Source organism: Panthera onca, chromosome F2 (assembly GCF_046562875.1).
Source record: "Panthera onca isolate mPanOnc1 chromosome F2, mPanOnc1 haplotype 2, whole genome shotgun sequence".
Taxonomy (NCBI): Eukaryota; Metazoa; Chordata; class Mammalia; order Carnivora; family Felidae; genus Panthera; species Panthera onca.
This window is the reverse complement of record NC_138356.1, coordinates 16,985,683-17,010,589: the sequence shown is the minus strand read 5'-3', so window position 1 is coordinate 17,010,589 and position 24,907 is coordinate 16,985,683. Positions and strand designations below refer to the sequence as shown.

Sequence of the window (24,907 nt, the reverse complement as noted above, 5' to 3'; positions counted from 1 at the left end):
CCATTATATGGTCACAACATAATTTAACTATCATTTTGTATTTTTAGAATTGTCCTACTTTCCCTCCACAGTAGATCCAAGCATCTCTTTCCTGTACTCCCATATATATTTATATAAACACACATGCAAACCCTCAGAATATTCCCTCCAGGCCTTCCCTTTATGGTAGTGTTAACATACTCTGACAACAGTTCATGTTTACAGTGTGTTCACTATGTACTAGGCACTGTAATAAGGGTATCATTATTATCATCCCTATTTAACAAATGAGGAAACTGAAGTACCATGATGCCAAGCAACTTGCCCAATGTAACTAGGTAGGGAATGTGAAAGCCAAGAAAGGCCATCAGGTTCCACAGCCCATGTGACTAACCACTATTCAATAGTGCCTCTCAGCTTATACCTTTAGACTTAAAAAAATTTTTTTTAAACATTTATTTATTTTTGCGAGACAGAGACAGACAGATCATGACCCAGGGAGGGGCAGAAAGAGAAGGAGACACAGAATCCAAAGCAGGCTCCAGGCTCTGAGCTGTCAGCACAGAGCCCAACGTGGGGCTCCAACCCATGAACGGTGAGATCATGACCTGAGCCAAAGTCAGATGCTTAACCAACTGAGCCACCCAGGTGCCCCCCTTTAGACTTTTTAATAAGAATTCCATTCCATACCTAAGTTGCTGATCCTGAGATGTTTGAGTTCTTACCCAGCTCACCTGCCCTAACCATGTGCTCCCACCTGGATTTGGAGAGCATTCCTTCCACTTATTACCCATTCCTTGATCTTTTAGTCATTTATAATTTCACTGTCAGCTCCTCCAGTCAGCCAGTTAGAGTACTCATAATCTCAACTGGAAATTGAGACCTAACATCTGATAAAAGGATTCCTTTTCCTACTTTATAAATTTGTTTTTATGAAAATAATGATATATTTTATTTTATTTATTTTTTTAATAATGATATATTTTAAACGAATCACTATACATTCAATTTAAAGACTTTATTGAAAAGAGTAAAGTGAGATAAAAATGGAGACTGCCCTAGAAAATGAAAGATATACCAATAAAATGCAGCAGGTTGTATACATTAGTACAAAAAAAATACAGGTTGCCTAGAACCCTAAAATGAACATGAGATAAAAGAATTATCATTCACTAATTGTAATCCTCAAAAAAGATAGTATTTCTGCCTTTGTCTTTTTAAATTTATGTTTTGTGTTGAGAACCACAGTATAGTTTCAACAGCTTTTTAAAGGCTATATTCTAGTAAATTAGGATAGGGAGCATATATTTCCAGAAAAGCCTTTGTGTGTGTTCTGCTCAACTTCTGAATCTTTCAGTGAGTGTGTGTGTATTTATTTTGTTTTTGTTTTGTCTTTAACAAACTAGACTATGCTCAAAATCAGCCCTAAGTAGAACTTTTTTCCATTTAATTCCTTTTCAGTGCTGGTCTCCAGTTCTCCACAGTTACTCCCCAGGAGGAAAAGGGCATTAGAACCCCTCCTTCAGTAGCCAGCTTCTAGGTTTAAACCCTTCCGCTTCCTCACCTCTCTTCAGGTATCTTTATCCTACCTTAGTAGATCCGCCCAGAGTTGGTCACCTCACTGAAAGTTGACGTGGAGCGGAATACTTCTCGCTTCGGCTTAACGCTAAGTTGAAAGTAGCCAGCGTCCTTTTCCAAGCTCAATGTTTTTTGCGTTGTTTTTCTGTCAGTCCCCCCTTAAATCCGGGCAGTTTAGTATCAAATGGGTCCTTGGAAGTGCAGCGATCGAGTACAAATCACAAAGTGGGAACAGATGGGACTGCAATCTGTAGCCATTTTTGGACAGAAAAAGAACCAATTTCGTGAACCTCCCAAAGTAAATGGGTCTAAAAATTTTAAGTTGTAAGAATAAACTCCGTCAGCACCCATCATCCCTCGTCTGGGGAGTTTTAGGAAACGGTAACCTCAAGTTCGCTTTGTCTCTCACTTGCCTGAGAGCTGATTTCAAGTTCTACTTGAGTTGAATGAGAATCGAAAGAAAAACTATTACACGGAATGAGGAGAAAAAGGCTGGAGGATGCGGGCATCGATCCCGCTACCTCTCGCATGCTAAGCGAGCGCTCTACCATTTGAGCTAATCCCCCACCGCTGGGCACGGCCGGTTATCTCTTCCCCTAGAGAGAGGTCAGAGCATTTAGAAATGGAAAAAATGTTTTTCTTGATCACGTTCTTGATCTTGCGTCACAGCTGAGGCCAAAGTAACAAAAATCAATAAACACTCTCCTTCGAGCCGGAATCGAACCAGCGACCTAAGGATGGCTGGGGACATCAGGGCCTACAGTCCTCCGCTCTACCAGCTGAGCTATCGAAGGGAGCGGGGAGGCAGAGTGCCGACTTTTCTTTATAATGTTTACTTATTTTCTAAGCTTCGCGTGCTTTCTACCGCGTTTCTTTCCCGACTCCCAGGTTTGCCCATCACAAGGTATCCTTCTGGTGACCCCACCCCCCCACCCCCATCTTCTCATGGCCGCTGGAAAGTGCGTTCGAGTTGCCCCCTCTCCCCGGAGCTCTGAGGAAAAGAGCAGGCGGCTGGCTGGCTCGGGACCTTTCTCTGTATGCTCAGGGGACTCGGGAAACGCCAAAGATGATTTAGAAAGGAGCAGAAGGCCGGGACCTGGCAGCCGCTCCGCAGAGCGCAGACTCACTTCGGCGCTTGTCACTAGGACAGCACGTCCCCGCTTGGGTAATTCACAAAATATTTCATACGGGGGTTGCTGCCATAGGCCAAAACTGGAGCGAAAGTACCAGAATCTCCAAGTGTTCGTTGGAATATTATATTAGGAAAGGAGACCCGTGGAAAGGGCCGTAAATCGTAGAAAGTTGGCAAAAAGCATACTTGTCTCCTTCGAGCCGGAATCGAACCAGCGACCTAAGGATGTCTCCTGCCAGGAAGTCAGCTACAGTCCTCCGCTCTACCAGCTGAGCTATCGAAGGGACGGGCAAACTGTCCGTGCCCCTTGAGACTCAATGTTCAAGAACCCGAGCGAGCACAGCTGCGGGCTAGAGACTGAATAGAGCATGCGTACTCCGGGACGGGGAGGGGAAGGGAGTAAATGCCTGTGTATTGTTTCACGCGTGCGCAGAAATACAACCTGGCTCCCCTTCGTGGGATCCTGACAGACCCCGGAAAGGACCCCCAATGCGTGTGTCCTGGAGCTAGTGGTACCAAGACTCAGCAACTCCGACACCACCTTCCTTTACTTTTCCTTTACCACCCTATATTGGGAGTGACTGCCCGAGTGTGGCCTTACCACCCTAATCTGTATGTCCCCTCAGTCTCTCCTTGTGTGGAGGGCCAGTGGCGCAATGGATAACGCGTCTGACTACGGATCAGAAGATTGTAGGTTCGACTCCTGCCTGGCTCGGCATTTTTGTCACAATGATTTTTTTAAAAGCAAAGATTATTACTTCTTCAGGGTTCCTCAAGTCACAAATGCCGAGAGTATTTCACTGCACTTCGAGTCCAGAAATCTGTTGTGCGTCGCTTCCAGTGCCGCCCCGTCGAACTCTCTCGAGCACTAAGGAGAGGCAGTCGCGGCCGCGCGGCTAACTGCCCGCGAGAGCGCTTCCGACACGGGCGGGGGGAGGCTCTGGGGAAAGCTGGGGAGATCAGCCGCTCAGGAACTCCAGGTAGGAAGCTGGGTTAGGGAAAGTGAAGCCCGCAGTGCCCGTGAGGAAGCTGGTTGAAGTGCCAGGGCTGCTTCTGCAGTAGCTTCATTCGTCGGGTCTTGTAAAATAATTGAAGACTTTAGTCACCAAAGTCACGAGAAAAACTGCCCACGCACACGCCCTGACAGTGCTGACGAAAGAAAGTTAAGGTATTTTTGATTCGGTTCCTGTTTTACATTTCATCTTAATTAGTGTATCGAGCCCCTCCTAGGTTGTAAGCATAGCATAAAAACCATGGAGTAACTTGGATTCTGTCCTCAAGGGTCTTTTAACGGAGAGGGCATAATGTTGGTTTGAATACATTGGATTTTTATTTTGAAGTTATTGATCTTATTTTTGGAGAGTAGTTTAGAATTCTCTTAAATTTGCTCAAGGAAAATAGCAATTTCCAAAAGTAAAAGCTTTAAAAAAAAATGAAATTCAGGAAGATCTAAGTTAGGGAGGAGAAAATGTGGGGTTAGGAGAAAGGACTGGTTTTTAACTGGGAAAGCAGTCTCCTTAAGGGCACATAAACAGTTAAAGGAAGCTAAAAATTGGGGGGGGAGGGGGGGACAAGTACAGACAATTTGAACAAAATGATGGTGGGTTTTGTTTTTGTTTCCTAGTGAACATTTTGGCATTTTTGCAGGTAACAAGCTAATATTTGTTTCAAGTTACATAGTATTCCTGAGAGTTTAAAAAAATTACCTCTGTGGGAAGTTGCGGCCATATGTTGCAGGCCTTCTCCCAATTTTGTTGACAGAACTTTCAAAATGAGTCTCCAAGGAAAGAGCCTCCATCTTATTCTTACCTTCTTCTCATTTTACAAGGGTGACAAGTAAGGGGTTGATTATTTGCAGAGGTCACGGTCATGGCCATCATTGCACTGTGGGAGAAACTCTAGCTTCTTGGTGTATCCCCTTCTTGCACTCTTTCCCCAGCAGTCAGCCAGACCAGAGTAACACCCTCCAAGAGGGCCAAGATGGTGGGGGATTTCTGACTCTCTTACTTGACAGAAAACAACCATGCCTGGACAGCCTAGTGAAATGTAAAATCATTGAGGATAAAGATGAAAGCCTAGGCTTTCAGAGATGGGGACAGAAAGAAACAAAACAAAACAAACAAAAAACAGGCTAGCTACAAAAGAATGAAAATCAGATTTTGATCAGATTTCTTATCAGCAATACTGGATGCTAGAACACAGTGGAGCAAGATTCTTGAAGTTCTCTGGGGAAATAATTTTGAACCCAGAACTGTATAAACAATCAAAGTAGCAATCACATATGAGAATAAATAGTTCACACTTGCAAGGTGTCATAAAATTTAAATCCTATGATTCCTTTCTGAAACAAAAAAATAAACATTACTTGAAGATGTTATACTGATTGGGTTCTCTAGGAAGCAGGAGTTCACACAGAACTAGAGTATAAAATTATAGTGGGGAGTAACATCTGTGAATGGAAAAGGAGAGGACACAGTATTAGGTAAGGGTAGTTAAGCAGCAATGTGGACCTGATAGGCTTGGTACCTGCAGAGCAAAGATTTCCCTTCAGAGGAGTCCTGAATTGGGTAGGAATGACTAGGTTTTCAGACCATCACTTTGCTCAGTCATAGGCCAAAGGCTGAATACCTTCTCTGGAAAGCTGAGGTAGACCCTAAAGGAGGTAACACCTGGAGGCTCTCAGTTAACTATCCTCTCTGCAGCTGGGCAGTTCTTTCTTGAAAGGCAATCAATCTAGCAGCAAATCTCTGTGTCTGCCATAGATGTACTTCAGAAAAAAAAAAAAAAATCCAAGAAGAGGAGTACATAGAATTTAAGTAAAAAGGGAACCAGCCAAGAAAGCAATCAGGACAAATTAGGAAAAAACAAAAGGTGTGTCAGAGGGCTCTCAGAAGAAAGGGGAGTCTTTCATAACAGTGTGATTAAGGACCAGGAAGACTTTAGAGATATGATAACGGCTTGTCACTTTCTCAAAAAGCAAGCCAAAGATAATTAGAAATTTCTGGAAAAAAATACAAAGAGCTTTATAAAGAATTCATGGTCCATGGCACAAAAACAGACACAGAGACCAATGGAATAGAATAGAGACTCCAGAATTGGACCCACAAAAGTATGGCCAACTAATCTTTGACAAAGCAGGAAAGAATATCCAGTGGAAAAAAGATAGTCTCTTTAACAAATGGTGCTGGGAGAACTGGACAGCAACATGCAGAAGAATGAAACTAGACCACTTTCTTACACCATTCACAAAAATAAACTCAAAATGGATAAAGGACCTGAATGTGAGGCAGGAAACCATCAAAACCCTAGAGGAGAAAGCAGGAAAAAATCTCTCTGACTTCAGCCGCAGCAGTTTCTTACTTGACACATCTCCAACGGCAAGGGAATTAAAAGCAAAAATGAAGTATTGGGACCTCTTGAAGATAAAGAGAAAGGAAACAATCAACAAAACTTATAGGCAACCAAAGGATTGGGAAAAGATATTTGCAAATGACATATCAGACAAAGGGCTAGTATCCAAAACCTATAAAGAACTCACCAAACTTCACACCCAAAAATCAAATAATCCAGTGAAGAAATGGGCAGAAAACATGAATAGGCACTTCTCCAAAGAAAACATCCGGATGGCCAACAGACACATGAAAAGATGCTCAACGTCGCTCCTCATCAGGGAAATACAAATCAAAACCACACTGAGATACCACCTCACGCCAGTCAGAGTGGCTAAAATGAACAAATCAGGAGACTATAGATGCTGGCGAGCATGTGGAGAAACGGGAACCCTCTTGCACTGTTGGTGGGAAGGCAAACTGGTGCAGCCACTCTGGAAAGCAGTGTGGAGTTTCCTCAAAAAATTAAAAATAGATCTACCCTATGACCCAGCAATAGCACTGCTAGGAATTTACCCAAGGGATCCAGGAGTGCTAATGTATAGGGGCACTTGCACCCCAATGTTTATAGCAGCACTTTCTACAATAGCCAAATTATGGAAAGAGCCTCAATGTCCATCAACTGATGAATGGATAAAGAATTTGTGGTTTATATATACAATGGAATACTACATGGCAATGAGAAAGAATAAAATATGGCCTTTTGTAGCAATGTGGATGGAACTGGAGAGTGTTATGCTAAGTGAAATAAGTCATACAGAGAAAGACAGATACCATATGTTCTCACTCTGATGTGGATCCTGAGAAACTTAACAGAAGGCCATGAGGGAGGGGAAGGGGGAAAAAAAAGTTACAGAGAGGGAGAGAGCCAAACCATAAGAGACTCTTAAAAACTGAGAATAAACTGAGGGTTGACGGGGGGGTGGGAGGAAGGGGAAAGTTGGTGATGGGCATTGAGGAGGGCACCTGTTGGGATGAGTACTGGGTGTTGTATGGAAACCAATTTGACAATAAATTTCATAAAAAAAGAAGATATTTTTGGAAATGAAAATAATATCCTATAGCAGCTAGTACAATGACAGACACTTAAGTGTTTGATCTATAGTTGGCACTAATGTCCTTATTTCATGAGTTAGTTTTGAAATTAGTACCTATGTTTATTAATATCTATATTCTTGACATGGTTTCTAGCATGCATCCAGCATTAAAAAATATTCATTACAGATCTGCAAAGTTTTGCCAAAATAAAATGCTTGAAGGGAAAAAAAAAAAAGAATTCATGGTGCAAATATAAAGCAAACCAAAATCTGGCACAATTTTGAGAGACTGATGGTGTATATTATGGACTAATTTTCTCCTACCCCTCTCCAAATTCTAATACTAACCCCCAGTACCTCAGAATGTTACTGTATTTGGAGATGGGGACCTTTAAAAAGATAATTAGATTAAAATGAGGTCATTAGGGTGGGCCCTCATCCAATATGACTACTGTCCTTATGAGATTAGGACACAGGGAGAGAGAACACCAGACATGTGCATGCCTGGAGAGACAACCACGTGAATACACAGCAAGAAAGTGGCCATCTGCAAACCAAGGAGACAGGCCTCAGAAGAAATCAAACCTGCCGAAATATGCATATGAAAGAACTTTCAAGTTCTTCCTTTCAGTTGAAACCGTTCTGCAGAGCAGGAAGCTCTGCCAAGAGATGTTAAATAATTTCTTCAGGATAAACTCTTCAGGTTGGGGGAGCAGGGCTGAACTCAGGTTTACTGATTCCTCATCCATAGCTTTCTGTAAATGTGTACTGTTTCCAAGAAGGATTCCAAAAGATTGGAATGAGAACATTTGTTTGTTATGAGAAACCACAGAGATAGCATTTTCAAGGTTAGAAAGGGAACCATTCTGGATAACTCCAGGAGATACAGTTCATTTGTGTTATTTGCAGTAGTTAGGTTCTATATAGTCACCACAAACAGTGGTTTAGTGAATACTGAACCTTTGCTTTTAGGAAAAATACAAGGTTAAGTTCCTGTGATCCTTTGTTCACAACATTATCTTAAGTGATCTATATGTGTTTTGTGTGTTACTGTTTATATACCTTATTTAATTTATATTATTGTGAATGACCATGAAATAAATTTTAGCAAGTAGGAAAATTTGCAAATATGGAATCAGGATGATTGGGCCAAGCTAAATCCTGAATTATAAGCCAAATCACTATATCAGAAGATTTTAATGAGACCAACCCTTGGCCCCCTACTTCTCTTAAGGAGGTTAAAAGGAACCATTTGCACTACAGGGAGATTGCAAGACTGACCCATCCAATTCCCAGGGCTCCATAAGACTGCAAGTTCATTTGCAGTCTTTCACACTCAGGAAAAGTAGAGCTATCATCTTGTTCATACAGTGTCTTTCCCAAAGGTAAGATTTGGAGGACTAGGGCTGGGAAAAGATGTTGCAGGGAGATTTTCTTCAGAGATTCATATTTATTCCTTTAATAAACATTTATTCAGTCTCTACTATGTTCCAGGCACTATTATAGTGCTGAGGATGCAGCAGTAAGCAAAACAGCCACAAATTTCTGCTCTCGGAGCATATATTTTGAAGGGACAGACAACAGGTTGACAATAAATAATATCTATAGTAGGCTTAACAGTGGGGAGTGCCAAAGGAAAAAATAAAGACTGGTAGGTCCAGAGTGTGGAGGGTACTGTGCTTTTCACAATGGCAATTTGACATACACAGACTACCAGAAACAAAATAAGTTGCTGTGGAGCACACACGTTTATTTTAAATGATGGGAGATAAAATTCCAGGTCCTTTAGGAAAAATTAGTTTGCCATGTTGTATTTCCTATGAAGAAATAATAAAGGGTTATTAATTTAGTCATGTGACATAATAATGGTATATTTTTACTAATAGAAACTTCAAAAATTGTACCTTATTTTGTACAATGGAGAAATTGAGTATAATTTCTTTTATTATGAATAGATAATTAAAGTCATGGAAAACTATACATCCTATTGTATAAATGATATTGAAATGCCTTGTTTTTATATGTAATAGCAAATGTTCTCATCCCAATCTTGTGGAATCAGAATAATGGAATAGAATGTATTAACTTGGATTTATAGACCTATGGTATTCACTTTTAATAGGGTAGGAACAAATTTGAGTATACTGAGTATAAATGCTGTTTTGATATTAAATAAGTAGTTATATCTGACTTTACAGAATTCAAATGTCTTATGGTGCTATGGTGGTGTCATAATTAGGCAGACAGACCCTAGAGCTAGACTACCTGAGTCCAAATGCTGGTTCTCTTGTTATTAAAGTCACAGGTTAATTAACAGCTCCAGTTTTCCCATCTATGAAATAAGAAATAATAGCACCAACTTCAGAGTCTTGCTGTGAGGATTAAATGAATTAATCTATATTAAACACTTAGAATATTGTCTGGCACATAGTAAGTACTGAATATATATATATATATATATGTATGTATATATATACACAATAAATACATATATATACTAAATATATGTAATATACTAAATATATATATATGTATATTTAGTACTTACTATGTACTAAATACTATTTAAATATATATTAAAAGTTTTCTTAGCACTGTCTATTATCCTGCAAAATTATGGCAGGAACTTTACCAAAATTTTTAGTCAGGATTGTTTAGTAATATCCACAGCTCTAGAATCACTTTTAAAATCTAAAAAAAAAAAAATCCAACTTTTCACTCACTTGATTAATGCTGCAGTTATTCATTGGTCAGACAAGAGAAAGTGGCAGACAGCTACCAAGGCTACACAGGCTTCCCAGGTAAAGAAATGCTACAGGGAGCTGGGAGCGGGGGAAGGAGGAATAGGAGCAGGAGGAGGAGGAGGAAGCAGCAACAGAGGAAGTGTTTGGGAATTTGCTCTTGCAGAATTGGAAGATTTTGAGTCTTTGAGGATTTGCTTTTGAAGAAGGCCCTGAGAATTAAGTGAGGATGATTACTACAAAGGGCAGTTAAAGAGAAAGATACATAATAGAGTGACAGAAATGAATATTCTTTTGAAAATGAGAGCTCTGGGACGGAATTGGGCAGGACATAGAGAGGGTTAGTTTTCAGGAAGGACAAATGTAGTTGGAAATCTAAGATCACCATGGAGAGGCAATATAGCGCAGCTGTTAAAACCATGGATTTGAGGACAAGCCTGTTCTACATCTTACTAACTGGATGATGTTGGCCAAGTTTATTTAAACTTTGTGTGGTTTAGTTTCTTAGTGTGGAAATGGGGGAGTGATAATGCTGATAGTACTTGTCCCTTAGATGGTGTATTAAGTGAATATATAAATATAAAATATATCAAGCTAATAAGAAGCTCTTAGGGCAGCTTCAGGTAGTAAGCACTATGACTATTGGTTATTATTGTTCATTCGACAGATTTATTTTTAATTCATGAAAGAATGAATCATCTTTTAAAAATACAAATGCTCCTGTGATCCTAAAAGCCATCACTTCCCACCTCCTTTCAAATCCTTTAGTTTGAGGGATGGCATGTGCTGAGAAAAGACTTAAGAGAGAACAAAGAAAAGTAGAAAGAAGGGAAGTGAATCACTTTTATTCTTTTTACCCTCTTACTCAGAATAACTTGCATCTTTCAGGTTTCAGTAGCTAAAATTTTATTTTCTGAGTATACTATGTATTGTTTAAAAAACAAATTCCATGCTAAATACAATGAAGCAACTTTTGAAATGAAGGCATTTTATATAAAACTGTTATGCTATAAGTTAATCAATAAGTAGACTTAATATTTTTCTGTTCCTGATGGCTATCATTTGTTACTTTTAAACCTAGGTTAGCTTTAAAATACTGCTTTCTGCAATTATAATAAATAATCCTGAAAAATGTCAGTTTAATAATTAACATGCCCAAATAGATCATTCTAAAAATATTTAAGAAAATGTTGGAATTTCATTCCCAAAGTGAAAATTTTCACTAAAAATTTTCTCCCCAATTATTCTTCACCAGAAAATAAAGTGCATTATAGATGACTCTGGACAATGTTTCGGGAGTAGAGATATTTGAGTACCAGGACAGATTTCTCAGAAGGAAAAAACCTTCACGAGGTAAGATCCCCTCTTTCTGGGCCTGGGAACAAGGACCTGCCTGGGGTGGGGGAGCTCTCAGGAGCCGAAGAAGTTGATATAGTAATAGGATTTTTCTGCTATTACAAAGCTGAGTTGGCAGCCCCAGTAGCGAGCAGAAAGTGTTAACAGCTGTCCTATTACTGCTGATTGGATTCTGGGAATTTAGTTTTGCTTCTTGGGGACAGCCCGGGAACAGCATGAAAGTTCCAGAAAGCTGTATCCCACCCATTTAATACTGAGCATGTTTAGGCCTCTTTTTGGAGAAAGGCTTTTCTCAGAAATGACATGTGTTGTAAGAATTAATCAGTTAATCAAAAGATATTTGTTAGTTCCTACTTCATTTTTAGCACTGGGAAAAATACAAATGTAGACTCTGACTCTAAGATGTCATTCTGGAAATCACTGCTAATTTGAGCCATCTGCAATTTGGAAATGGCTTTGTTTTACAGAAACTGGTTATACATAACTTAATCTAAGTTTATACTTTGTACTCTAGAACAGCTCAAGAATAATATACAGATAAATGTTACTTAGGTGCTTAGGAGGGGTGCAGGCTGGAAAAAGAGGGGTTTGGAGAAGTGGACTTGTGTTTCTCGGATAAAGGTTTTTCTTTGTTGGGGAAGGACTGGTGCTCTGGGGATGGATTTGCCTTCACATCAGTGAGGAGTAAGGGAGGGCAAGCTGCTAAAATTTTTTAAGATAGCTCTGTAATTGAGTCAGAGGCCTTTTTGGGTGCCAAGCTACCATTAATTTTTATATTAATCAAATTGTTCATATTAATATGCAAAAAAATTAATATACTAAGCCTTCCTAAAGGCTAAAGATTCTAGCAGCTTTTGCATTTCTAGCAGGTAGGAATTTCTCTGTTCTGTGATACAGGTTAAACATTTATTCATTTAACAAATATTTCCTTGCTGTCTACCATGTGTCAGGCATTATTTTAAGCACTGGGGATACAGCAGAACACAAAAATAGCCCAAAATCTTTGCCTTCACAGTGTGGGAGACAGACAATAAATCAAGACTAAAAAGTATGTTAGTGAAAGGTATGAAGGAAAAAAGTAGGGAATAGGAAGCATGAGGTGGGTTATAGTTCTAGGCAGGGTAGTCTGGGAAAGCCTTTGAAGAAGTGACATTTGAGAAAAGATCTTAGGTAAGTTTCTTCATCATCTAAATACATTATATGTTCTAAATTTAATTCTGACTCAGAGCTGCAGTTTAACAAGGTAGCAAGAAATTTCACCTCAGCCAGGTTTTAAGAGTCTTCCCCACTTCCTAGGGATGTATGGGGTCCTCAGGTTTTCTGTCTTCCTCCTCCAAGTGAGTTTCTAGCCCTTCATCTTGCTCCAGCCTCATTGCTCCTGGGGTCTCTGTGTCCAACCCTGTAGGATTCCTTTGAGGGGCCAGGTGTGGGTAAAGGAATCTTTTGTTACGGCTAAGAAGCCATGACTTAAATTTGTCTGTCACCCAGGCATCCAAGTGCTATCTCATCAGAGGGGCTCTCCCCTGTGGAGATATTGCCAGTAAACTGGGGTGACCCTGGGCCCTGGAGCCTTGACCCAGCCTGTCCCAAAGGTGTCGCTGAAGCTTCTTGGTCTCCTCACGAGAAAGAATTCAAGGACAGACACAACACAGGGATGAATGACACAAGTGGGAAAGTTTATTAAAGCTAGAGTATACTCTTCAGATGTGACAGCAGGTGACTTAGAGAAAGAGAAGAAGAGCTGTGCGCACTGGAGTTTGGGTTTCTATCTTTTATTGACAGTTACAAACTAGGGGTGGAATATTCATTACTAGGGGCAGGGATTTCTTGGAAGCTGGGTTTTGGCCTTTTCTTTCTTTTTTGGCCAGGGTTTTCCTGTCATGACACCCACCTTCTTGGGCCTGTCTGGTTTGATCTGGCTTCTTGTAGAGTGCTGCCAGGACAGACCTCTGGCTTCCCTGATAGGTGGCCATGACTTCCTCTTTGCTGGCTTCTGGGTATCCTGCTAGAATCTAACTAACTGCTTACTCTAACAGAGGCACAAGTCTGGGCTACTCTGGGAGCTCCCCTCCAAACTTCCAAACCCATCTTTAGTCCAAAGGCCCTCATAACAGGGCTACTTCTCTCCCTCAAATCTCTTTCTAACAGCCCTTATAATAGCCCAAGCACCCAAACAAAAGCCTGGGTGGTAGTTTTCTAGGTGTCTCTCTACCATTATATTTAACGTCCAAGGTCACAATAGCAAGGGAGTGACCTTTATAAGATGAATCTCAGAAGGACAGCCCTCATTCCTTTGAGTCTCACTAAGGACAAAACACAATTAATGTCTCAATAAATTACCTTGCCATACATTCAAATAATGAATGTGGTCACTATGAATTATTTTTCTGTCAATACACTCAGAGAATTGTTGGAAAAATACTTCTGTTCCTCCCTGACCTATCAGCATTATGAGTATCTGTGCTTGAATTTGAAAATATTCACCTTTCTGCATATTGTTACCCAGACTATTTGCTATCTCTCCCTCCTGCGCTGGTTGGGGGTAGATTTATAACAGTTTATGTAAAAGACCAGTAAACATGGACATGGCATTGGTAGTGGCCAGCAGAGAGATTAGGAGACTAAAACAAAGGAATAAATGTCAAATGGAAGAAAGGTGGGAGTGGGAGAAGGGAGGAGAACAGGGAAGGAGATGGACTATTGAGAACCAGGGAAGAGAAGAGACCGAGGAGAAAATGAAGTTAGATACTCAGGATGAAGGAATAAAAAAAAAAAAAAAAGAAAAAGAAAAAGAAATCTAGAATAAGGAGTAAGGACAATAAAGAAACAAGTGAGGAGCACTGATTCAGTGTTAAACTCATACAGTCAGAAGGTCAGAAGTTTGACGTGTGTCATGGGACAAAAATCAAGGTGGTGGCAGAGCTGCATTTCTTTTTTGGAGGCTCTAGAGAAGAATCCATTTCCTTAAAATTTCCAACTTTTAGAGGTTGCCTGCATACCTTGGTTTATGGCCCTTTTCTTCCTCTAACTTCAGAGCATATCTCTGACCATTCTTCAATCATCACATCTCTCTCATAGCCAGGAAAAATTCTCCATTTTTAAGGAGCCATGTAATTAGATTGTGCCCACTTGGATAATCCAGGATAATCTCCCTATCTCAGAATCATTGGCAATGACATCTACAAAGTCCCTCTTACTGTAAAAGGTAATATATTCACTGGTTCTGGGAATTAGGATAGTACATCTTGGAGGAGTCATCATTGTGCCAACCACAGAGATTATGTAGCCCTAAGTGGAAACCTCTCTGTAGATGAGAAGATCAGGCAATGCATTACAGGTGGGTGTATTTTAGGCCACATCAGATGTGTCTTAGCATACATACCATTTAAAATGTAGAAATAGAATGTCATTTATTCTCAAAGAATTAAAATATGTGTATTTTGGTAAACAAAAATGCATATATGTATTTTATTATGTTCTTATGTAAAAGAGGAAAAAATAAATAGATGGACTTTGAAACCTTATATGAAATCACCTACTCTGGTAACCTGAAGCCCAGGACTAGGTGTTAAGCCACTGAAGTGCTGGTTCATTTGACCCTTTATGAAGATCACAGTGAGCATGTTTCCTCTTGGTGCTTCTCTGCTAAGATGCTTATGAATTTAGAAGACCTGCAGGTGACTCTGGATGCAGCTTCTGTTGATCTCTACAAGATGCCTAAATAGCCTCTCCTCAAATGAAGAGTTGATCCTTGTTTCTATGTAGCCAATGGACATTCTGTAGATTTATTTCCTCATTCATACACATTCATCATTGTAACCGGTAATTAGCCCTTTGTGGGGAACATTAACAAGAACCCCTTCATGAATTTAATCCGACCATCTGATTCTGATTCTGATTCATGTCCTGTTCTCATCTTTCTACTCTTGTACCAGCTCTCTGGATAAGCTGTGAGTAGAAGTAAAACATTCCATGTGAGAAAGAAAAATGAGGTCTGGGAGAGAAAGAAAGGAACTTTGTGATTTACAGTTGCTCTTCAAAAATAGTCCTGACCTTTTGCTTTAAAAGACTTCAGGAAGGAAATGTAGTAGCTGAAATTATCCACAGACAGGGCTATTTATCTTAGGTTCCCATCAAATGGAAAATAACACTTGTTTGTTGAATACAGAGTTCCAACTACTTGCTGATCACTGGAGCCATTAGTACCGGGTATCTTCCTGGGTTTTGTTGGGTAAGAGTTTATCTATGCAAGAAGTCACATTATACAAACATACAAATTCACATAAAACCACCTCATATTTGCCAAATACTTGATTCTGTAAAGTTCTTTCACCTCAGCTATTTCATCTGGTCTCACAGTAACTTGGAAGGTGGTCAGAGCAGATAAGAAAATGGAGACACAGAGCAATTAGCCATATTCTCATCTCACTTGGTCACAGGGCTAGGTAGTGAGAGTTTAGATTAGAACCAGCTTTCCTAACTTTCAAACCAGGGCTTTTCCTACTTGATTATGTCAATTAAAAAAAAATCCAGTAACTCAAGAGTTAAAGTAGAGTTTTAATGACTTCATAACTGTCAGAGTTATAATACCAATTTTCACTTACAATGTATATTTAGGCTCATTTGACTGTAATTTGGTGGTAGGGGAGAATAAGAAACAGAAAAAGAAAATGGCATTTCATGCAGTATTATATAAAAACATAATAAGATCTTGAAAGCTGCAATATTATATAAAGAACCAAGAAAAAACAAACACTTTCTGTACTATTTTAGAACATGGTTTTAGCACATGGTTTTGATCACATAATGAATATAAAGATCAAACAGTAAATGCAGACATGACCTTTGAGCTTAATTGTTCAACATGCACAGAGCTGAGCACTTTCTGATCAGTGTAATTAATCCCACCCAAAAAGGGGTAAATGATATGCCTTTAAGTCTAAAGTTAGGCTGTAGAATTCAGAATTCTACCTTTTACCCTATATGTTTCTTTTCCTCACTTTGTCTAATTTAGGTCAGTTGTAGAAAAATTATTTTTAATTAAAAAAATGGTCAACACATTTTTAGGGCTGGTTTGGGAATTTTTCTGGATCCAGAAAAACCATAAACGTAACCAGGTTGATATTTTGTTTTTGTTTTTGTGCCAATCTAAAAGTACACACAAAACCTTTCTTCTTGGTTTTACTCAACAATTTCTAGTAAATGACAGTTTTTAATCTTTCAAAGATATACTTCAAAATTAAGTGATTTGTCTTTTTTACCTAATAATTTCTTCCTGCCTCTTGACATATTTTTCTAGCCATATTGAATATTGACAGGGAAAATTCTCCACACATACACAAGATTCCTCTTAAATTCTCATATATGTTTTGCTGATGATATTTGTGGCAGATAGGAATATTGCAATTCAGTTAAATAGATGAAAAGTGGCTTCTGTTTGGAATACTACAGTAAGGAATTAGGTCTGGGTCACATAAAGGGCAGGCTCATGAAGCCTGTCCAGTACTACTGTCTTACCTCATGCAAGGAGCATAAAATAACTCTTCAGGCTTTTATTCATCAAAATGGAATGTGTTTCATTAGGAATTCTACTCAAAGAGTGAGACTGCTTACTGAGAAAATTATGTAGCAATCATCTTTCCCTAACCTAAAAAATAAAATACAAATGTGGAAAAGTTCACAGCATTTCATGCCCCCTACCCTGCCCTCCCATGACCACCTGGAGACATGGTTGAACCAAGAAGAGGTATTGTGGACCCTCAGTGGTCTCAATATTAAGAGTCTGTGCAATAACTTCGAGGTTCTTCTCTGATTAGCTGTGTTTTCTCATTTGCATTTGTAGGCTGGAGAACAACTGGAAAGTCCACATCTAAAAATAAACAAAGCAAAGCAATAAACACCCTCTTATTATGTTACATTTCCTTTAATGGGGCAAGTGGTAGATATTTTTGTTGAAATGATGATTGGCAAACCAATTCAGTTCATAAGATATTGAGGATGCCTACCCTTTAAAGGACTTCAAAAGGGAGGAGACACTATCTTTACTCTTCATTTAAGTTCTGTCAGTTATAGAATTATAAAACAAAAGCACTGAACCCAGCTTTCAACTTGAAGCAATTGCTGAACCTGGTGAACTTGAGCCATCTTGTGGGGATAAGGACAGGTCTACCACATATGTCATATAGACTCTAGTGTATATCTGTATGCAAAATGCCCCCTAAAGCTGTTCAGTGCACAATTACATATATGGTCCTGGTTGGGAGAGAGGTCAGAACTTGGAGCTTGCTTAGATGAAAGTCTAATAGGAAGCTTCCCACATAATGCTGTACCCAAAATGGTTATCACACTCTAAGTCACCATACCCCTAAATCTATAAGGAAATTTGTTAGGCTTGCATTTTGGTGCTCAGGTGAAAGAGGAAAGAGCTCCCCTACAAATACTTAATGGCAAGCCAATGAGCATACATATTGGCAGACCAAATTTAAATATCTATGTGTTCCAGGAAACCTCAAGCTGATAATTTAGTTTAAAATGGTCCAGTATAAGATGTGCTCCCAAGCACCTAGCAGAAGAGAATGGCTCCACCTTCAACACAGGTCTCAAAGATTCATTAAAATATTGCTTAAATACATGAACTCAAGGTAAAAATGAATAGAGAGATTGGGGAGATATAGAGAAATAGAGAAAGACCCTCAAAAAAATAACTAAAAAATTGCAAGAAATGTAACTCATAGTAAAAACAGAGAGAGAGAGAGAGAGAGAGAGAGAGAGAGAGAGAGATGGAAAGATTGAGAAGGAGGGAGTGAAAGATTACACACAGAAACAATGCACACTGAGTGAGAGCTAGTAGAAACAATAGGCCAAATCAGACCCACAAAGACTTCAAGTCCTGCACTTTTAAGACATAGAATAAAAAAGAGTTGCAAGGGGTTTTTAAGTGACCAAGTAGATTTTGAAACTATTAAAAAAGAAGTTGAGATTAAAACATCTGAAATTTAAAAACCTGATGAGTGGGTTTATAGCTAAAGAGAGAATTAATGAAGTGGAAGACAGATCTGAGGAGGTTAACCGGAATGTAATAGAGAAACAAAGAAATAAAATATGAAAGAGGTTAAAAGACATGAGGAATAGAGTGATAAAATCTAACATATCTGATAAGACTTTCAAAAAAAAATTAGAGACAATATTTTGAAGATTTAATGGCTAAGAATTCTCTAGAAAGACACCAATCCCCAGATTCAAGAACAAGCCAGGATAAATTAAAGATAAAGTTATATCTAAGACATCTTAGTGACATTAAAGAAAACCAGTGGTTTCAACAGCAGTCTTATCTCTGAATAGCAAATGTGTAGGCCAGAAAACTATGGAATTATACTTTTAATATGTTAAAAGAAGTATCTATCAACCTAAATTTGTTTACAAACTGTGCTATTGTTACCTTTTTAATTTTTTTTTTCAACGTTTTTAATTTATTTTTGGGACAGAGAGAGACAGAGCATGAACGGGGGAGGGGCAGAGAGAGAGGGAGACACAGAATCGGAAACAGGCTCCGAGCCATCAGCCCAGAGCCTGACGCGGGGCTCAAACTCACGGACCGCGAGATCGTGACCTGGCTGAAGTCGGACGCTTAACCGACTGCGCCACCCAGGCGCCCCTATTGTTATTTTTTTAAAAACCATAATATAAAGGCATTTTCAGACAATAAAAATGGAAATTGTGCTACCAACAGACTCAATTTAAAAGATGTGATTCAGGCACAAAGAAAGTGTTACTAGATGGAAAATTTGTGCTGTAAAAAGGAATGATGATTAGTAAAGAAAATGGTAGATATGTGAATAAAACTAAATGATTATTGACTATGATTTATAATTTATAATAATTTATGAGGCTTAAATTAAGATCAAACTAGAATACAGCAATGGCGTATAAATCAGAAAGGGAGTGATCAGAATTAAGGTATTACAGAGGTCTTGTATTGTTCAGGAGGGGTAAAGATAAGAATTAACTTTAAACTTTGATAACTTAAGTATGCCTGATAAATGTTTAGAATAACCCTTAAAGAACAGAGCAAAGAATATAATTTCCCAACTGGAGGAGGAAAAGAAATGAAATATGAAAAAAAAATCTATCATTACAAAAGAAAGAAAAAAGAAAAGAGAAACAGAAAAGTCAATTTAAAGTGATAATTAAATATAACTAATTATAAGTAAGTAGCCCAAGTTACTCAGGTAGTAAGTAATAGAGCTGGTAATCAAACGTAGGCAGTATTTCTTAGAGTCTACTCTCTTAAAAACTGTGCTATACACAAAAAGGAAGTATATATACTTCCTGTGCTAGTAGGAAATAATTGAAATATATAGTTAATTATAATAAATACAAATGGACTTAATACTTTATTTAAAAGAAAAACTTTCTCAAACTGAATAAATCCCTCCCCCCCCCACTACGTTTATAAAACACACATCAAAGGACATAAAGACAAAAAAGTTGATAGTGAAAAGATGTAAACATCTTACCACACAAACACTAATAAAAAGAAAGCTGATGTGGGCTACTGAATGACTCAGCTGGTTAAGTGCCTGACTCTTGATTTTGGCTCAGGCCATGATCTCACAGTCATGAGATGGAGCCCTGAATTGGGCTCTGAGCTGGGCATGGAACCTGTTTGAGATTCTCTCTCTCCCTCTGCCCCTCCCTGGCTCAGGCACACACTCTAAATAAGTAAGTAGTAAGTAAATACATAAATAAATAAATAAGAGAAAGCTAAGATAACTTTAACAGACAAAAAGCATTGATAGAGCTAAAGAGTAACTACATAATAATATAATATTCAATTCACCAAATAACTCTAAAAATTCTAAACGTATATACACTAATAAAATAGCCTCAAAATATATGAAGCAAAACTGATAGACTTTATAGAAAAATAGAGAAATCCATCATCATAGTGGAAGATTTGAATGCTTCCTCCAGTAACTGACTGGTGAAACAAATCTTTAAAGATATAAAGAATTTGAAAAGTTACAATGTTGTGGACTAAACTGTGTCACACATACCTCCTCCCCCTGCCCCAGCTCATATGTTAAAGTTCTAACCCCCAGTACCTCAAATATGAATCAAATTTGGAGAGAGGGTTCTTAAAGAGGTAATTAAATTAAAATGAGATCTTCAGGGTGGGCATTCATTCGGTATAACTGGTGTCATTATAAGAAGAGGTTATTAGGATACAGATACACAGAGGGAAGACCATGTGAAGACATAAGGTGAAAATGGCCATTTACCTGCCAAGAAGAGAGACCTCAGAGGGAGTCAATCTTAATGACACCTTAATCTTTTACTTCTAACCTCCGTACTTGTGAGAGAATAAATTTCTGTTGTCAAGCCACCCTGTCTGTGGTTCTTTGTTAACAGCAGCCCTAGCAAACTAGTACATACAATAAGTTGGGCTTATTTAACAGTCATATATGGAATGGTGAACCTAACAAATGCAGAATGTATTGTTTTGAAGCAATGTGGGACATTTATAAAAATTAAGTTCTAGGATACAGACCAAGCCTGAAGACATTTTGAACTATTGTATCATGCTCTCCATAATTTCTGATCACAGTGCAGTTAAGTTATAGAGGCAAACAATAATAAAAAACCTGAAAAAACCCACAGGTCTACAAATTAAAACTTAGGCCTAACTTAGAGATCAAAGAAAAAATTATAATGGAAATGAGAAAATATTTAGAACTCTGATTATAAGAACAATATAAGAATGTGTGTGTGTGACACTAAAGTGTTACTTATAGGAAAATTTATAGCCTTTAATTCTTAATATCACAAAAGAAGAAAGGATGAAAAGAAGTATAAAATTTAAGAAGTTAGAAAACTAACAATAAATTAAGAGAAATAATAAAGAATAGAAATTAAATAGAAGCAGATATACAAGAGAATCAAAACCAAAAGTTATTTGAGAAGACCAATTAAATTTTCAAATATCTGGTAGAATGGCTAAAAAAAATGGAAATAACCAATATAAGGAGTGAAAAATGGGACAGTAATGCAAATACATGAAAGGTAATAAGAAGAAATTTTGAAGAACTATTTTTTTAACAAAGAAAATCTAGATGGCCTATAGACATTAAATACATTGAATCAGTAACTTATAATTTGTACAATCACACATTAGCCCAGAAAGTCCTACAAAATCCTGTAGAAAGAAATAAATGTAATAATACACAAACTCTTTAAGAAAAGTTCAAAAAGAAGGAATCATTTCTAATTTATTTCATGAGGCATAATCTTGATATAGAACCCTATAAGGAAATTTTGACAAAGGAAAATTATAGACCAACTTCACTCATTAATATAGATACAAACATCTAAAACAAAACATTAGCAAACCCATTTTATCAAAAAATAGTTAATTCATCATGACTGCATTGGGTTTATCTCAAGAATGCAAGATTGTTTTAACATTGGAAAAATAACATATAGTTCTTCACATTAACAGATTAAGGGAGAAAAATCATGATCATCTCAACTGATGAAGAAAAAAATATTTGATAAACTTTCACACTCGTGACAAAGTTCTAACAAAAAGGAACAGAGACAAAACCTACAGCAAGCCTCATAGTTAAGATGCAATCTTGAAAGCATCTTCTCTTCAACATTTTACCAGTAGTCTCAGCAAAAACAGAATGGCAAGATAGAGAAAAAAAATATAAGAGATGGGAAAGAAGAATCAAAACTATCACTGTTCACACATGATACAAGCAATTATGTAGAAACCCTGAAGAATTTACAGATAAATAATTGGAAATAGAGAGCTTAGCTAGTTTCTTTAATTCAAAATCAATGTTTAAAAAAAGCACATTTCTGTATACCAAAACAATGTAGAAAATTAATGTTATTTATTTGTAACTATATAAAAATGGATAAAGTATTCAGGAATAAATGTAGCCCAAAATACATAAGATATCCTTAGCAAAAGCCAGTAAAGAAGGGATATACATGTCACATGTTAGAAGACACATTTTTTAAAATGTCAATAGTATGTAACTGATCTACAGAGTCACTGCAATTCTAAACAAGATTTCAAAGGTTTTATTTAAATATCTTTTGTTTAAAAACTTGACAAAGCTGGGGCGCCTGGGTGGCTCAGTCGGTTAAGCGTCCGACTTCGGCTCAGGTCATGATCTCGCGGTCCGGGAGTTCGAGCCCCGCATCGGGCTCTGTGCTGACTGCTCAGAGCCTGGAGCCTGTTTCGGATTCTGTGTCTCCCTCTCTCTCTGACCCTCCCCCGTTCATGCTCTGTCTCTCCCTATCTCAAAAATAAATTTAAAAAGTTAAAAAAAAAAAAAAACTTGACAAAGCTGATTCTAAAATTTATATGGAAAAGCAAAAGGCCAAGGATACATAAGACTTCCCTGAAAAACAGAGTGGGAAGACTTGCCTAAACAGTACCAGGAATTTTATAAATGGGCCTGGTGTTGCATACAGATAGACAAAATGAGCAGTGAACCAGAATAGAAAGACCAGAAAGTCCTCCATATATCTATTGAAACTTAGTGTATTCTGAAACCAAGACTAGAAATCACTGTGCTCTGACAATTTTTTTCTATATGTAAAACTTGAAACTGGAACCATACATCATATGACATATAAAAATCAGTCCAGATGATTAAACATGTAAATGTGAAGAGCAAAACTATAAACTTTGAAAGGACCACATAGAAGAACCCCTTTATATCCTTGGGATAGGAAAGATTTCTTAAAATACAAAAATCACCAAAGATAAAGACAACAATTGACATTTTATTACATTGTCTTGGTGTATCAAAAGATACCATAGAGTGAAAAAACACCAAGACATAAACAGAGAATACATTTTAAACAAACATGATGAGTTAATACTCAAATATAAAAATATCAGTTAGAAAAAAGTACATGATATAATGAAAACCTGCAGAAGATTTGAATAGGCATTTCATAGAAGGAAAAACTCAAATTAACAACATAAGAAAAGAGATAAAAATGAGAACCACAATGGCATACCATTTCCCACCCACCAGATTGGCACACAATTAGTCTGGTGATATCAAGTGTTGACAAGGGTGTGGAGCAATAGGAACTCTCATTAACTTTTAGTAGTAATGGAAATTAGTGCAATAGTTTTGCAGAACAATGTGGCATTATGTAATAAAGTATAGACGTACAAACACTTTGACTAAGGTATTTGCTGTTAGCACTTATGCACCAGAAGATATGTATAAGAACATTCATAGAAGCATTGTTTTTAATGGACAAAAAAGTGGAAACTACCCAAATATCTGTTAGCAGTAGAATGGGTAAATAAATTTATGGGATGTTCTCACAGAAGAATACTATACAACAGTGAAAATGAATGAAAGGCAGTCATAATGTGAATGGATCTTAGAAATAGTATGTTGAGGGGCGCCTGGGTGGCTCAGTTGGTTGAGCAATCGACTTCAGCTCAGGTCATGATCTCATGGTTTGTGAGTTCGAGCCCCGCGTTGGACTCTGTGCTGACAGCCCAGAGCCTGGAGCCTGCTTCTGATTCTGTGTCTCCCTCTCTCTCTGCCTCTCCCCCACTCATGCTCTGTCTGTCTCTGTCTCAGAAATAAACATTAAAAAAATTTTAAAAAGAAAAAGAAATAGGATGTTGAGTTTTGAAAAAAAAAAGCAAGTTGGAGGATAATTGTTGAATATAAGCCCATTCACTTAAAGTTCAGAAATATGCAAAAGCAAGCAATATATGGATTAGGAATGCAAATTTCTTTATTTGTAATGCTAAAAAGAATATTAAGGAAATTATTACATTATAATAGCCAGGACATGGATGGAGACAACCTAAGTGTCCATCGATGTTTGAATGGATAAAGAAAAAGTGTGTGTGTGATAGAATATTATTCTGCCATAAAAAGAAAGAAATTCTGCCATTTGTAACAACATAGATAGAATGTGAGTACTTTAAACTAAGTGAAGTAAGTCCGATAAAGACAAATACTGTATAATTGCACTTATATGTAGATTATAACATTTATTGGAGATTGGATTTGTGGTTACCAGAGGTGAGGGTAGTTAAAAGGTACAAACTTGTAGTTATAAGATGAATAATTTCTGGGGATGTGATATACAACATGATGACTGTAGTTAACACTGCTATATGGTATATTTGAAGGTTGCCAAGAGAGTAAATCATAAAAGCTCTCATCACAGGGAAAACCTTTTTTTCTTTTTTCTTTTTGTATCCAAATGAGATGATGGATGTTATCTAAACATATTGTGGTAATCATTTCATAAATATATGTATAAGTCAGGTCATTGTATACTTTAAACAATGCTGTACATCAAATATCTCAATAAAACTGAAGGAAAAAAATGATTACAAAGGATTTAAGATAGCAGAGGGAAAAGTCAATAGGAACTGAAAAGGTAGTGGCATATTCTTTTTATAAAAGGTATAAAGTCAGGTCATAATATTTGTATGTATTTAGTATTTAATAAAAACAATAACAGATTAAGGAATTAAGTGAATTACCCCCAACACCTCAACCAATAACCTATATTTAGGGCTTAAAATGGAATTGTCTGACTCCAAAGCCCTTGGTTGTAGCCATAATAGTATCTGCTCTCAAAGTAGTTGGCATAAAAGGCTAATAATCCACTTTCTCATTTTCCCTTACT

At 37.7% G+C, this 24,907-nt stretch overlaps 1 protein-coding gene and 4 non-coding genes across 10 annotated transcripts in view; 1 reads left to right on the top strand and 4 right to left on the bottom strand.

Annotated features, from left to right (window-relative positions):
• Positions 1-2,050: 2,050 nt before the first annotated feature.
• Positions 2,051-2,123, bottom strand: TRNAA-AGC (transfer RNA alanine (anticodon AGC)). Its single transcript has one exon. It is a non-coding gene; the product is annotated as a tRNA-Ala (tRNA).
• A 137-nt stretch (positions 2,124-2,260) lies between these two features.
• TRNAY-GUA (transfer RNA tyrosine (anticodon GUA)) lies at positions 2,261-2,351 on the bottom strand. The gene is given in 2 exon segments: positions 2,261-2,296; positions 2,315-2,351. It is a non-coding gene; the product is annotated as a tRNA-Tyr (tRNA).
• Positions 2,352-2,880: 529 nt separating this feature from the next.
• TRNAY-GUA (transfer RNA tyrosine (anticodon GUA)) lies at positions 2,881-2,973 on the bottom strand. The gene is made up of 2 exons: positions 2,937-2,973; positions 2,881-2,916 (listed from the first exon to the last, which is right to left on the bottom strand). It is a non-coding gene; the product is annotated as a tRNA-Tyr (tRNA).
• A 358-nt stretch (positions 2,974-3,331) lies between these two features.
• On the top strand, positions 3,332-3,404 carry TRNAR-ACG (transfer RNA arginine (anticodon ACG)). The gene has a single exon. It is a non-coding gene; the product is annotated as a tRNA-Arg (tRNA).
• A 5,440-nt stretch (positions 3,405-8,844) lies between these two features.
• DNAJC5B (DnaJ heat shock protein family (Hsp40) member C5 beta) overlaps positions 8,845-24,907 on the bottom strand; it is a 98,550-nt gene continuing 82,487 nt past the window's right edge. For 2 of the 6 annotated variants that reach the window (XM_060610646.1, XM_060610645.2), the window contains exon 7: positions 16,750-17,081. In XM_060610646.1, the coding sequence (XP_060466629.1) occupies positions 16,987-17,081 (95 nt within the window). In that variant the 3' untranslated portion in view covers positions 16,750-16,986. Of the gene's footprint in view, positions 8,933-9,380; positions 9,448-15,749; positions 17,082-24,907 lie in introns of those variants that run through there. The other 4 variants (XR_009603480.2, XR_009603481.2, XR_009603479.2 and 1 more) reach the window with 4 other exon arrangements.